This window comes from Bos taurus, chromosome 3 (genome assembly GCF_002263795.3).
Source record: "Bos taurus isolate L1 Dominette 01449 registration number 42190680 breed Hereford chromosome 3, ARS-UCD2.0, whole genome shotgun sequence".
Taxonomy (NCBI): domain Eukaryota; kingdom Metazoa; phylum Chordata; class Mammalia; order Artiodactyla; family Bovidae; genus Bos; species Bos taurus.
The window spans coordinates 834,328-846,979 of record NC_037330.1 but is presented as its reverse complement, the minus strand read 5'-3'; the positions used below and the strand labels follow the sequence as shown (position 1 = coordinate 846,979).

Sequence of the window (12,652 nt, the reverse complement as noted above, 5' to 3'; positions counted from 1 at the left end):
TAGATCTGTATCAGAACCACTGAGGAATTTTAAAACCAAACTAAACAGATTCCTAGGCCCAAACCAAGCCTTTTTCAATTTCAGGTAGAACTCATAAATACATATATTTTATCAAGCTTCCTGGATATTTGTGATGCAAACAGTCCTCAAAATCTGACATTTAGAAATTACTGATATGGCCTTATTTGCCTGCAGTGGAAAAGGAGGAATTTCTATTGTACATTTATTGCCACAAACTTGAATTGTTTATTGTGTGCCAAACATTCTTCTGGTCAATAGTGATACGAAAATGAATAAGAGGCTCCCTCTCCTTAAGAAGTCCACAATGTCCTGAGGGAGAGAGACACAGATTGAAGTAGCAAATTGCAATACAGTATGGAAAACATAATAAGAAGTATGTTCACAGTGTCACAGAAGCACAGTGGGAGAGGAATTAGTCATGCCTTGTGATCTGGGGGAGTTCTCAACTGAAGAGGTGACACTGAACGATGAGTAGCATTTCTCCAAGGTTAAAAAAAAGTCTTTTGGCTTTTATCTCTTAGTATTGAGAATTGTTTGATTAGTATAAAGCAGAGGTTGGAGCAATTTGCATACACCCTGGCAGTTATATGGAGGATGAATTGCAGTGGAGACGTATACTGCACAGAGATTAGCTGGAAAGCTATAGTAATAGACGAGAAAGAGCCTGAACTATAGTGGGGAACACAGGATGGATGGGTTCTAGAGTCGGTCTGAGGTAGACATGTAGGACTTGGCAACTGAGTAGATGCAGACGATGTGGCAAATAGTGAGGAAGGTAGCAAAGATAACTTGAATGATGTGTGAATGAACTTGTTATTAACTAAATCAAAGGTCACGATCAGGATGAGGAAGATAGGGTACTGAAGTAGGGGGGAAAAATGAATTTAGTGTTAGACACTGAACTGAGTATGATTCCCCACATCCAAGTGGAATACACAGAAGGTTCTTCGAAACATGGTTCTGGTGCTTACAAGAGAGCTAGGGAATGGGATATAAAGTTGGTGATCAACCGCATATAATGGACAGTCATGATATTACTCAGAGAGAAACAGTTAACATTGGCTGAGTGGCTTCAGTGAAAAAGATTCTATTCTGTTTTACACATAATCTAGTCATTTAAACCTTATAACCCTGTGAGCTGGGTACTATTATTTCTTCACTTTATAGAAGATAAAGTAAAAGCACGGACAGGTTGAGTCATTTGGTCAAGCTTACCTAGGTAGCAAATAATAGGCTTAAGGGCTCAAGCTCTTGTAGTCTGACTCCAGAGCCTGTATACATAAATGGTTTGATAGATCGCTTCTTACACAGAGGGAGGGAAAAAACGAGGACTGGTTTTAAGATGAGGCCAAACTCCCAGGAGTAATGTTAAAGGAGTCCTTTCAAATACAACTAAATTCTGAATAGACTCTCACCTTGGGGTTTCGAAGGATGGAGGAGAATGAAACACTTCGGGTTAAAGCTTTCACATAATTCAGAGCTTCTTGTCTTTGGAATCTGAACTCTTGAGACAACCTGGCTTTGCGATAGGATGCCCAGTTTCTCCCCTCCCCTCCATTATTTGACCCATAAACGCTCTTACTTGCTCCAAGATCTTCATAAACAATGCCTCCAACTGCTTTTGCTTTCTCATGGTGCTCATCTTGGAAACCTCCCGTGAAATAGGGAACTAGATAAAAAATTATAAGAATATTGAGTACTGGAAAACAGCAGAGGGAACTACTAGTTTGTGTCTTTGGCAGTTCACTTTACTGTTCTGTGCCTTAAAATCCTCGTATGTTAGATAATTCATAACATCTCTTTCAGCTCTAATACTCTATGTCATTGAATCTAATAGATATGAGAAAAAATAGGGCACACTCTTATCTTTGCATTGGCAATCACCTTTGGGAGCAGAGGGATTTTGTGCCCTTGACTAGCTAGTATAGTATACCTAGGATGGGAAGATGAGGGGGAAAAAAAAGAATCAGCAGATGGTTATTTGGATTATCTTGAGTCTGGTACCAATATATCTTAGGAAGGTGGGTGCTCATTCAAGGATTGGGAGCCATTTCCTTACCACCTTGGATACCCTAGATGAGAAAAGGAAAGGATCATAAAAGCCAAAGAGATGCGGTGTCATAAAGCATGACAGAGGGGTGGCCTCACCTGCCCCTTCACAATTTCTCACGGGAGTCTAAACACCAGCTCGTTACCTGCACATGGAAAATGTCATTAAGAAGACAATGGAACTTTTCATCCAACAGTGACTTGACTTTATTTTGAAGGTTAGTCTGTCGTTCTTTATAATGTTTGCAAGTATCCAGACCTAGTACATTGGCCATGAGTATCTGGATGGTATAAAAATTTTGATTGAAGCTGATCTTAGTCAACACGATAGCAATAGTCCTGTTTATAAGAAAGTCAGGAATCAGAGAGAGTTTTTAAATATATTTTTATTGGGGGGGGGGAATTTGGACACAGACAACACACATGGAGAATATCATGTGAAAATGGAGGCAGAGATTGGGGTAGTGATTCCATAAGCCAACGAATACCAGTGATCGCCAGCAAGCCACCAGAAGCTGGGAAAGAGGGACAAAACAGATTGTCCCTCACAGCTGATGGAAGGAACCAACTTTACGACACTAGGATCTTAGACTTCTATCCTCCTATATACAGAGACAATATACTTCTGTTGGTTAAGCCATCTAGTTTGTGGTGCTTTGTCTCGGTAGCTCTAGCAAACTAACATAGCACTCAGGTACTATAAAGACTCAGTAAGTGATGGAATAAATAACATGTCTTCTGGTTATTTTGAATTATTCCCTCAGCACTGTTAAATACATTTAAAAACTAGCCTCTCTCAGGCCTGACATTTAAAGAGAGTAGAAACACAGCTAAAACTAAGACTAATAAGAATTTTCCCTTTAAAACCTTTATGTTAAATGGTGAGAGGGTGTGTGACACAATTACCATTGTCTTGGTTATCATCACTGTTATTGAATACCACACTGTTCACCTCCATGAGACAGGTTGTTCCAAAGACAGCCCTCATGACATTCCTTCTTTGAAAAGAGACAAATAGCAAGAGGCAAGTACATTAGCTCTGCCTTTCAAAGGAAAATCCAGAGGCCTTCCATTCTCTAACCACATTCTCAGGGCTCAATGGTTTGAGCTAGTGATTCCTACAGTGTCAACTACAGGATAAACTTATGTATTTGCTTCAGACCAAATGTAGCTTCAGTTTCATCATCTATACCAGTTGTTCTCAAACTGTCTGAGCATTAGGAAACTTAAAATATCAATATCCAAGCTCTTCCAGGCATTAAATTAGGATCTCAAGGGGTCAACCCAGCTTTTTATTTTCTTACTTCAATATGTTTCTCATTAATTAATTATTAATGTAAGGGGCATGATATCCAATAATAACTGATAGATTGTGGGTAGTTTATAAGAGGCAACCTATATAAAGGAGAGGAACATTAAAACAAATGAAATTCTTAAGGATGTCAGGATTCTCTGGATCCACAAAAAAGTGGTCATTGCATGACACTCACCTGTGGTTCTCACCGTGGGCCAGGTACTCAATTTCCACAAGTATCTGACTTTTTCCATATCCCGATATTCCTTCGTACATCAGGACTTGACTGCAGTTAGACATCAAAAATTTCTTCATAGTACACATGAAGTATTTGATCTCCTCCTCACGTCCTGTTATTTTTGTTTTTCAAAAAGGGAGCAAACTTAGTCAACATAAAATTGTCTAGAGATATAAAAAAGCACACAGTGACACTGCTTCTAAGAATACCCTTGGAATTTCCATGGCATTGTTCATGGAGTTTCTTTAGGTCCTGTGCACTTTAAAATTTTTTAAATATCTTCAGTTAGAACTTTATAGTTAGTAGTGTGGTTTTACAGGTTTGTTTGTTTGTTTGTTTGTTTGTTTTGGTTTGGTTTTTTGATGCCCATAAGCTGTGAGGGAAAGGATTCTTATAATGTTCACTATGATGTCAATTTAATTTTAGTGTAGCAAACTGAGATTTGCTTAGAATATACAAGCAGGAATTAAATCAGGGTTATCTGACCCTAATGCTTGTTTTCTTTTCCTTTTTCTATTTTTTCTATAACACATTAGAAATAACTACAGCTTATCACATTAAGAAATCAATTTATACAGTTAAGGTTCTCATATTGTACAGGATGGATAAAATATTTTTACTTTTAATTCTGTGAAGGAAACTTACTTTTGTAAATGAGAAACTATATTTATTCAGGGCTACAAGAGGAGTTACCAGTGATAAAAAAAAAACAAAAACTCAATATTTTTTTTAAAAAACCTCATATACATGATTAATCATAAGAACAACATAAATTCTTTTTTTTTTAATTTTATTTTTAAACTTTACAATATTGTGTTAGTTTGGATTTGGGAGAATGGCATTGAAGCATGTATAATATCATGTATGAAACGAGTCGCCAGTCCAGAACAACATAAATTCTTAAAAATAAATTATACCATTTTTCTGATTATAAAACTAACATAGTCTCACTGTAGAAAATACAGAAAAATTAGAAAAAGAAAAAAGGAAAATAAGTCACCTTGGGTTACAACCCTATCATTCTTATTTTTCTTATGTTTTTAAATATGAATAACAGGATACCATGACTGAAATCTCAAACTCAGCCTACCATCTTTGAAACCACAGTGGATAGAAGGAGTCACAGAAACGTGTTGCTGTTGTCCAGTTGCTCAGTCTTGTCCGATTCTTTGCGACCCCACAGACTGCAGCACACCACTCTTGCCTGACCATCACCAACTCCTGGAGATTGCTCAAACTCAAGTCCATCAAGTTGATGATGCCATCCAACCATCTCGTCCTCTGTCATCCCCTTCTCCTCCTGCCTTCAATCCTTCCCAGCATCAGGGTCTTTTTCTAATGAGTCAGTTCTTTCCATCAGGTGGCAAAGCCGATGGAGCTTCAGCTTCAGCATCAGTCCTTCCAATGAATGTTCAGGATTGATGTCCTTTAGGATTGACTGGTTTGATCTCCTTGCAGTCCAAGGGACTCTCAAGAGTCTTCTCCAACACCACAGTTCAAAAGCATTAATTCTTCAGCACTCAGCCTTCTTTATGGTCCAGCTCTCACATTCATACATGACTATTGGAAAAACCATAGCCTTGACTAGACAGATCTTTGTTGGCAAAGTAATGTCTCTGCTATTTAATATACTGTCTAGGTTGTTCATAGCTTTTCTTCCAAGGAGCAAGCATCTTTTAATTTCATGGCTACAGTCACCATCTCCAGTGATTTTGGAGCCCAAGAAAATAAAGCCTGTCACTGTTTCCATTGCTTCTCCATCTATTTGCCACGAAGTGATGGGACTGGATGCCATGATCTTAGTTTTCTGAATGTTGAGTTTTAAGCCAGCTTTTTCACTCTCTTCTTTTACTTTAATCAAAAGGCTCTTCAGTTCCTCTTTGCTTTCTGCCATAAGGGAGATGTCATCTGCATATCTGAGGTTATTAATATTTTCTGGGCAATCTTGATTCTAGCTTGTGCTTCATCAAGTCCAGCATTTCGCATGATGTACTCTGCTTTTAAGTTAAATAAGCAGAGTGACAATAGACAACCTTGACGTACTCTTTTTCCAATTTTGAACCAGTCCATTGTTCCATGTCCAGTTCTAGCTGTTGCTTCTTGACCTATATACAGGTTTTTCAGAAGGCAGGTAAGGTGGTCTGGTATTCCCATTTTTTAAAGAAGTTTCCACAGTTTGTTGTGATCCACAGAGTCAAAGGCTTTAGTGGAGGCAATGAAGCACAAGTAGATGTTGTTCCAGAATTCTTTTGCTTTTTCTATGATCCAATGGATGTTGGCAATTTGATCTCTGGTTCCTCTTCCTTTTCTAAATCTAGCTTGAATGTCTGAAAGTTCTCTGTTCATGAAGCCTTACTTGAAGAATTTTGAGCATCACTTTGCTAGAGTGTGACATGAGTGCAATTGTGTGGTAGTTTGAACACTCTTTGGCATTGTCCTTCTCTGGGATTGGAATGAAAATTTTTCACCTTTTCCAGTCCTGTGGCCACTGCTGAGTTTTCCCAATTTGCTGGTATATTGAGTGCAGCACTTTCACAGCCTCATTTTTTAGGACTGAAACAGCTGAGCTGGAATTCCACTAGCTTTGTTCACAATGATGCTTCCTAAGGCCCACTTGACTTCACACTCCAGGATGTCTGGTTCTAGGTGAGTGATCACACCATTATGGTTATCTGGGTCATGAAGATATTTTTTGTATAGTTCTTCTGTTATTCTTGTCACCTCTTCGTAATATATTCTGCTTCTGTTAGGTCCATACTGTTTCTGTCCTTTATTGTGCCCATCTTTGCATGAAATATTGCCTTAGTATCTCTAATTTTCTTGAAGAGGTCTCTAGTCTTTCCCATTCTATTGTTTTCCTCTATTTCTTTGCACTGATCACTTAGAAGTCTTTCTCATCTCTCCTTCTGTTCTTTGGAACTCTGTGTTCAAATGGGTATATCTTTCCTTTTTTCTTTGCCTTTTTCTTCTTTTCTCAGCTATTTGTAAGGCCTCCTCAAACAACCATTTTGCCTTTTTGCATTTCTCTTTCCTGAGGATGGTTTTGATTACCGCCTTCTGTACAATGTCACAAACCTCTATCTTCATAGTTCTTCAGGTACTATCAGATCTAATCTGTTGAATCTATTTGTGACTTCCACTGTAGAATCATAAGGGATTTGATTTAGGTCATACCTGAATGATCTGTTCATGGGATTCTCAAGGCAAGATAATTGAAGTGGTTTGCCATTCACTTCTCCAGTGGAAAATTCTGAAAGAGATGGGAATACCAGACCACCTGACCTGCCTCTTGAGAAATCTGTATGCAGGTCAGGAAGCAACAGTTAGAACTGGACATGGAACAACAGACTGGTTCCAAATAGGAAAAGGAGTACATCAAGGCTGCATGTTGTCACCCTGCTTTTTTAACTTATATGCAGAGTACATCATGAGAAACACTGGGCTAGATGAAGCACAAGCTGGAATCAAGATTGCCAGGAGAAATATCAATAACCTCAGATATGCAGATGACACTACCCTTATGGCAGAAAGTGAAGAAGAACTAAAGAGCCTCTTGATGAAAGTGAAAGTGGAGAGTGAAAAAGTTGGCTTAAAGCTCAACATTCGGAAAACTAAGACAACGGTGTCCGGTCCCATCACTTCATGGCAAATAGATGGGGAAACAGTGGAAACAGTGACTTTATTTTCTTGGGCTTCAGAATCACTGGAGATGGTGACTATAGCCATGAAATCAAAAGATGCTTACTCCTTGGATGGAAAGTTATGACCAACCTAGATAGCATATTAAAAAGAAGAGACATTACTTTGCCAAAAAAGGACCATCTAGTCAAGGCTTCGGTTTTTCCGAAGTCATGTATGGATGTAAGAGTTGGACTATAAAGAAAGCTGAGCACTGAAGAATTGATGCTTTTGAACTGTGGTGTTGGAGAAGACTCTTGAGAGTCCCTTGGACAGCAAGGAGATCCAACCAGTCCATTCTAAAGGAGATCAGTCCTGGGTGTTCACTGGAAGGACTGATGTTGAAGCTGAAACTCTAATACTTTGGCCACCTGATGTGAAGAGCTGACTCACTGGAAAAGACCCTGATGCTGGGAAAGACTGAAGGCAGGAGGAGAAGTGGACGACAGATGATGAGATGGTTGGATGACCTCACCGACTCAATGGACATGAGTTTGATAAACTCCAGGAGCTGGTGATGGGCAGGGAGGCTTGGCGTACTGCAGTCCATGGAGTCGCAGAGAGTCGGATACAACTGAGCAACTGAACTGAACCGAATGGTTTAATGGTTTTCTCTACTTTGTTCAATTTAAATCTGAATTTTACAATAAGGAATTCATGATCTGAGCAACAGTAAGCTCCCGATGTTGTTTTAGCTGCTTGTATAGAATTTCTCCATCCTCAGCTGCAAATAATAGGATCAACCTGATTTCAGTATTGACCATCTGGTGATGTCCATGTGTAGAGCCATCTCTTGTGTTGCTGGAAGAGGGTGTTTGCTATGACACATGCATCCTCTTGGCAAAACTGTTAGCCTTTGTCCTGCTTCATTTTGTATTCCAAGGCCAAACTTGCCTGTTACTTCTGGTATCTCTTGTCTTCCTACATTTGCATTCCAGTTCCCTATGATGAAAAGGACATCTTTTTTGGTGTTAGTTCTAGAAGGTCTCATAGGTCTTCATAGAACCGTTCAACTTCAGCTTCTTTGGCATTAGTGGTTGGGGCATAGATGGGGATTACTGTTATATTGAACAGTTTGCCTTGGAAATGAACAGAGATCATTCCATCACTTTTGAGACTGCACCCAAGTACTGCATTTTGAACTCTTTTGCTGACTCTGAGGGCTACTCCATATCTTCTAAGGGATTCTTGCCCACAGTAGTAGATACAATGGTCATCTGAATTAAATTTGCCCATTCCGGTCCATTTTAGTTCACTGATTCCTAAAATTTTTGATGTTCACTCTTGCCTTCTCCTGTTTGACCACTTCCAATTTATCTTGATAGACCTAATGTGCAATATTGTTCTTTACAGCATCGGACTTTACTTTCACTACCAGACAGATCCACATCTGGGCGTTGTTTCCACGTTGGTTTAGCCTCTTCATTCCTCTGGAGCTTTTTCTTCACTCTTCTCCAGTAGCATATTGGGCACGTACTGACCTGGGGAGTTCATCTTTCAGTGTCATATATTTTTCCCTTTCATACTGTTCATGGGGTTCTCAAGGCAAGAATGCTGAAGTGGTTTGCCATTCCCTTCTCCAGTGAACCATGTGGGCCAATCAAAACTCTCCACCATGACCTGTCCATGTCAAGTTTAGCCCCATGGTGGCCCTATACAGCATGGCTCATAGTTTCATTGAGTTAGACAAGGCTGTGATCCATGTGATCAGTTTGGTTAGTTTTCTGTGATTCTGGTCTTCATTCTATCTGCCCTCTGATGGAGAAGGATAAGAGGCTTATGGAAGTTTCCTGATTGGAGGGACTGGCTGAGGGGCAAACTGGGTCTTGCTCTAACATGTGGGGCCTTGCTTGGTAAATCTTTACTCCAATTTTCTGCTGATGGGTGGGGCTATGTTCCCTCCCTGCAGTTTGGCCTGAGGCCAAACTATGGTAGGGGTAATGGTGGTAATGGCAACCTCCTTCAAAAGGACTTATGTCAGTATGCTCCTGCTCCCAGGACTGTTGGAGTCAGTGCCCCTGACCCTGCAGCAGGCCACTGTCGACCCATGCCTCCGCTGGAGACTCCTGGACAGTTATAGGCAAGTCTGGCTCAGTCTCTTGTGGGGTTGTTCTGTCAAAAGAGCTAGAGAACAAATAAGGGCTGACTCTTCCTTCTTTGATGGACTGATTACTGTGGAGTGCCCTTTTTTTTTTTCCCCCATTGATAGAGTAAATATATATCCAAGTGTTATTTAAAATCTATTGAAAACCAAGACCACTACTCTAAGTTTAGAATTTCATACAAAGAAGCTTACATGTTTATTTGGTAATGTAAATTTCTGGGTAAGATTTAGTGAGAACTACTCTGTAGACCATCCTGCTTCTTTTAGATGAAACATTTCCTTTCTGAAAATGCATTTGAATTTGGCTTTGTGAGATGTGTAGTGCTCTTCTTTGGCCTAAAGTTTACACAAGAACTCAGACGATCAGGCCCAGAAGGCCGCAGAGCAGACTCTTCCAGCTTTTTGTGCTCTATTTGTATACAACATATAGAGGTAAGAACTCCTGAATTCCTTCTTTAGTTGGGTTCTGAAACGAGTTTAACCTCTTGACTTGAATTATGCCTTATTTCTATTTAAACAAGGTCCTACTATCTGAAAGTATTGTATGCATTTTTGACCCTTGAAAAAACATTTTTTGTTCATGTTAGTTTTGTTGTCAGTGTGCATATAGAAGTTCTTGTACAGGAGCTCTTCTAAGAGTACTTTCCATGCTGCTAACCTCAGACAGTCTGTTTTTGCTTACAGCTTTAAGGAATGATATATAGGCCTGATTTTTATCTTATTCTGGTGAAATCAGGGCAAAAAGGCAACTAGACCAGACTGCAAAATATATACATATTATACCAATGTGTTCTAGTATGTCCGTCATACTGAGTCCTCGATCTTGGAGAAAGGGGGTTAGGATTTCCATTTGCTATCAATCATGATCACAAGCATATCCTAGGATGGAAAGTAAGGCCTTGGAGAAAGGTGAGAGTAGACACTCCTCCTTTCTAGCCTTCAGGAGTTTGTGGATCTGGACTTGGAAGCAATGCATGCATACTCTGAAAACTACCTGAATGCACTGAAAGTGAGGCATTACTGCTGGTTTGGGTGCTCTTTGCTGTTCTGGAACTGTTGCCTTCTTTTAGACTATGCTGACATCAAGATTCTGTCCTAATACCACCCCCACCAGTGTGGGGCAGAGCCTCCTCTTAATTGCCCTAACACAGGTATGACCAGGATTTAATTTATAATGATACTTTTAAGTATGCTCAGGTCTAACAGAAGGAAATTACAAACCATTATTCCTTCTGACAGAAGGAAACTACAAGCCATTATTAGAAACGGCTGCTTTCAGAATCCACAGGCCAATCCTCACTTCGGTCTCTTCTCTACTTCATTTTATGTCTACTTTCCTGTCTAGTCTTGAGTTAGCTTTCTTATGATAGGGTCCCTTTTACCAAGAATTACAAAAACATCACTGCCAGTTGGGTCACAGCTCTAAAAGTAAAAGGTAAAACAAAATTTCTAGAAGAGAATGTAGGAAAGTATCTTCATGATTTGTGGGTGAGGAAAGATTTCACAAACAGTGTGTTAGTACTTTCACAAAAGTACTAACTACAGAGGAAAAGACTAGTAAGTTGGATTTCATGAAAATAAAAAAAACTGTGTTCATTAATTACATCACTAGCAGAATAAAAAGGCAAGCACAGAATGGGAAAAGTCACATACAGCAAAAACAAATGGACTTATTTTCAGAATATATAATTCCAACACATCTATAAAAACATATAACCCAATTGAAAAATAAACAAAAGATCTATACAGACACTTTTATAAAAGATGATTTCCACGTGGCCAATAAATATTTGGAAAAGGCACTCAACCACATCAGGGTTGGAATAGATGGAAACCACAATGATATACCACTATAATACCAAAAGAATTATTAAAAGTACAGACTGATAAAACTAAGTTGTTGATAAGAATGAAAAGCAAATGGAACATTTGTAACACTCCAGTCAGAGTATAATCAAATATGACCATTTTAGAAAATTATTTGGCATCATCTACCAAAACTGTACCTTTTGCAACAATATCACCTGTATATACATATATATACCCAACAGCAGAAATGCAAACATATGGTCATTATAAGACTTGTACAAAACTTTTTATGGCAGTATTATTCATAAGAACCCAGACTGGAAACAACTCAAATGTACAAATACAGAAGGAATACATTGTTGTATGTTTATAAAATGGAATATAGTCACCTCTCTGTGTCCCACAGGAAATTGGTTCCAGGACCCCCAGGGATACAAAATCCACAGATGCTCAAGTCCCTTATATAAAATGGCATGGTATTTGCATATAATCTACACATATCTTCTGTATATTTTAAATCATCTCTAGATGAATTATAATAGCAAATACAATGTAAATGCAACATGAATAGTTGCTTGTGTGCAACAAATTCAAGTTTAGCTTTTTGGAATTTTCTTAAGGTATTTTTGCTTTCTGGTTGTTTGAGTCTGTGGATGCTGACACTGCCGATACAGAGGGCCAACTCTACTACATAGCAATGAAAATGAATGAATTATAGATACAGCAAATAATATGGATGAATTTCACAACATAATGTCGACTAAAAGAAGGCTTATGTAACTATGCAATGTAGGATTTCATTCACATAAATTTTAAGAACAGGCCTAAGTAATTTAGGTGATGTTGTTGGTGAGTTGGTCATGGACAGGGAAGCCTGGCGTGCTGCAGCCCATGGGGTTGTAAGGAGTCGGACACAACTGAGCGACTGAACTGAACTGAACTGAAGTAATTTAGAATTACTTTTGATCTTTGGGTAAAGGGAGAGGAATAAAGCATTTGAGGGCTTCCAGAGTACTGCTATTTTTTTTTTTTTCTTTGTTAATTTCTTGGCCTGGATGGCGATTATATGTTCATTTTGTGAAAATTCACTAAGCTGAGGATTTATCATTTGTGTACTTTTCTGTATGTCATGTTATAGCTCAATAAGGAGGTTTAAAAGTCAAGGCCCACTACCTACCCAGCAAAGGGTAACGCTCATTTCTGTTGCAGATGAGGTATGCCATCCCAAACATGCTGAAGAGAAGGAAAAAAAAAAAAAAAGATGTTAGTGTCAAAATAGGGAAATATTGAAAGCCAGAGGGACTAGCTCTTAGTTCCCAGAAAGCCTCCTTTTCAAACTCTAACAGGAGTCTGTCCCCTGACTCAAGGGTGCAGATGCCAAGAGGAAGGGAACAAAGAAGTTCTTACCTGGTAATAGAGTCTCCAATCAACTTAAGTAGCTGCCTTAACTCAGAGCCTG

General features: G+C 39.0%; 1 protein-coding gene across 4 annotated transcripts in view; it reads right to left on the bottom strand.

The window, feature by feature from the left end:
• Positions 1-12,652, bottom strand: part of ADCY10 (adenylate cyclase 10) — a 106,793-nt gene that overhangs the window by 42,916 nt on the left and 51,225 nt on the right. For all 4 annotated transcript variants that reach the window (XM_059884946.1, XM_010802712.4, XM_059884947.1 and 1 more), the window contains 4 exons: positions 12,371-12,426; positions 3,561-3,714; positions 2,217-2,409; positions 1,604-1,690 (listed from right to left, as the gene is read on the bottom strand). In XM_059884946.1, coding sequence (XP_059740929.1) covers positions 1,604-1,690; positions 2,217-2,409; positions 3,561-3,714; positions 12,371-12,426 — 490 coding nt within the window. The remainder of the gene's footprint in view (positions 1-1,603; positions 1,691-2,216; positions 2,410-3,560; positions 3,715-12,370; positions 12,427-12,652) is intronic.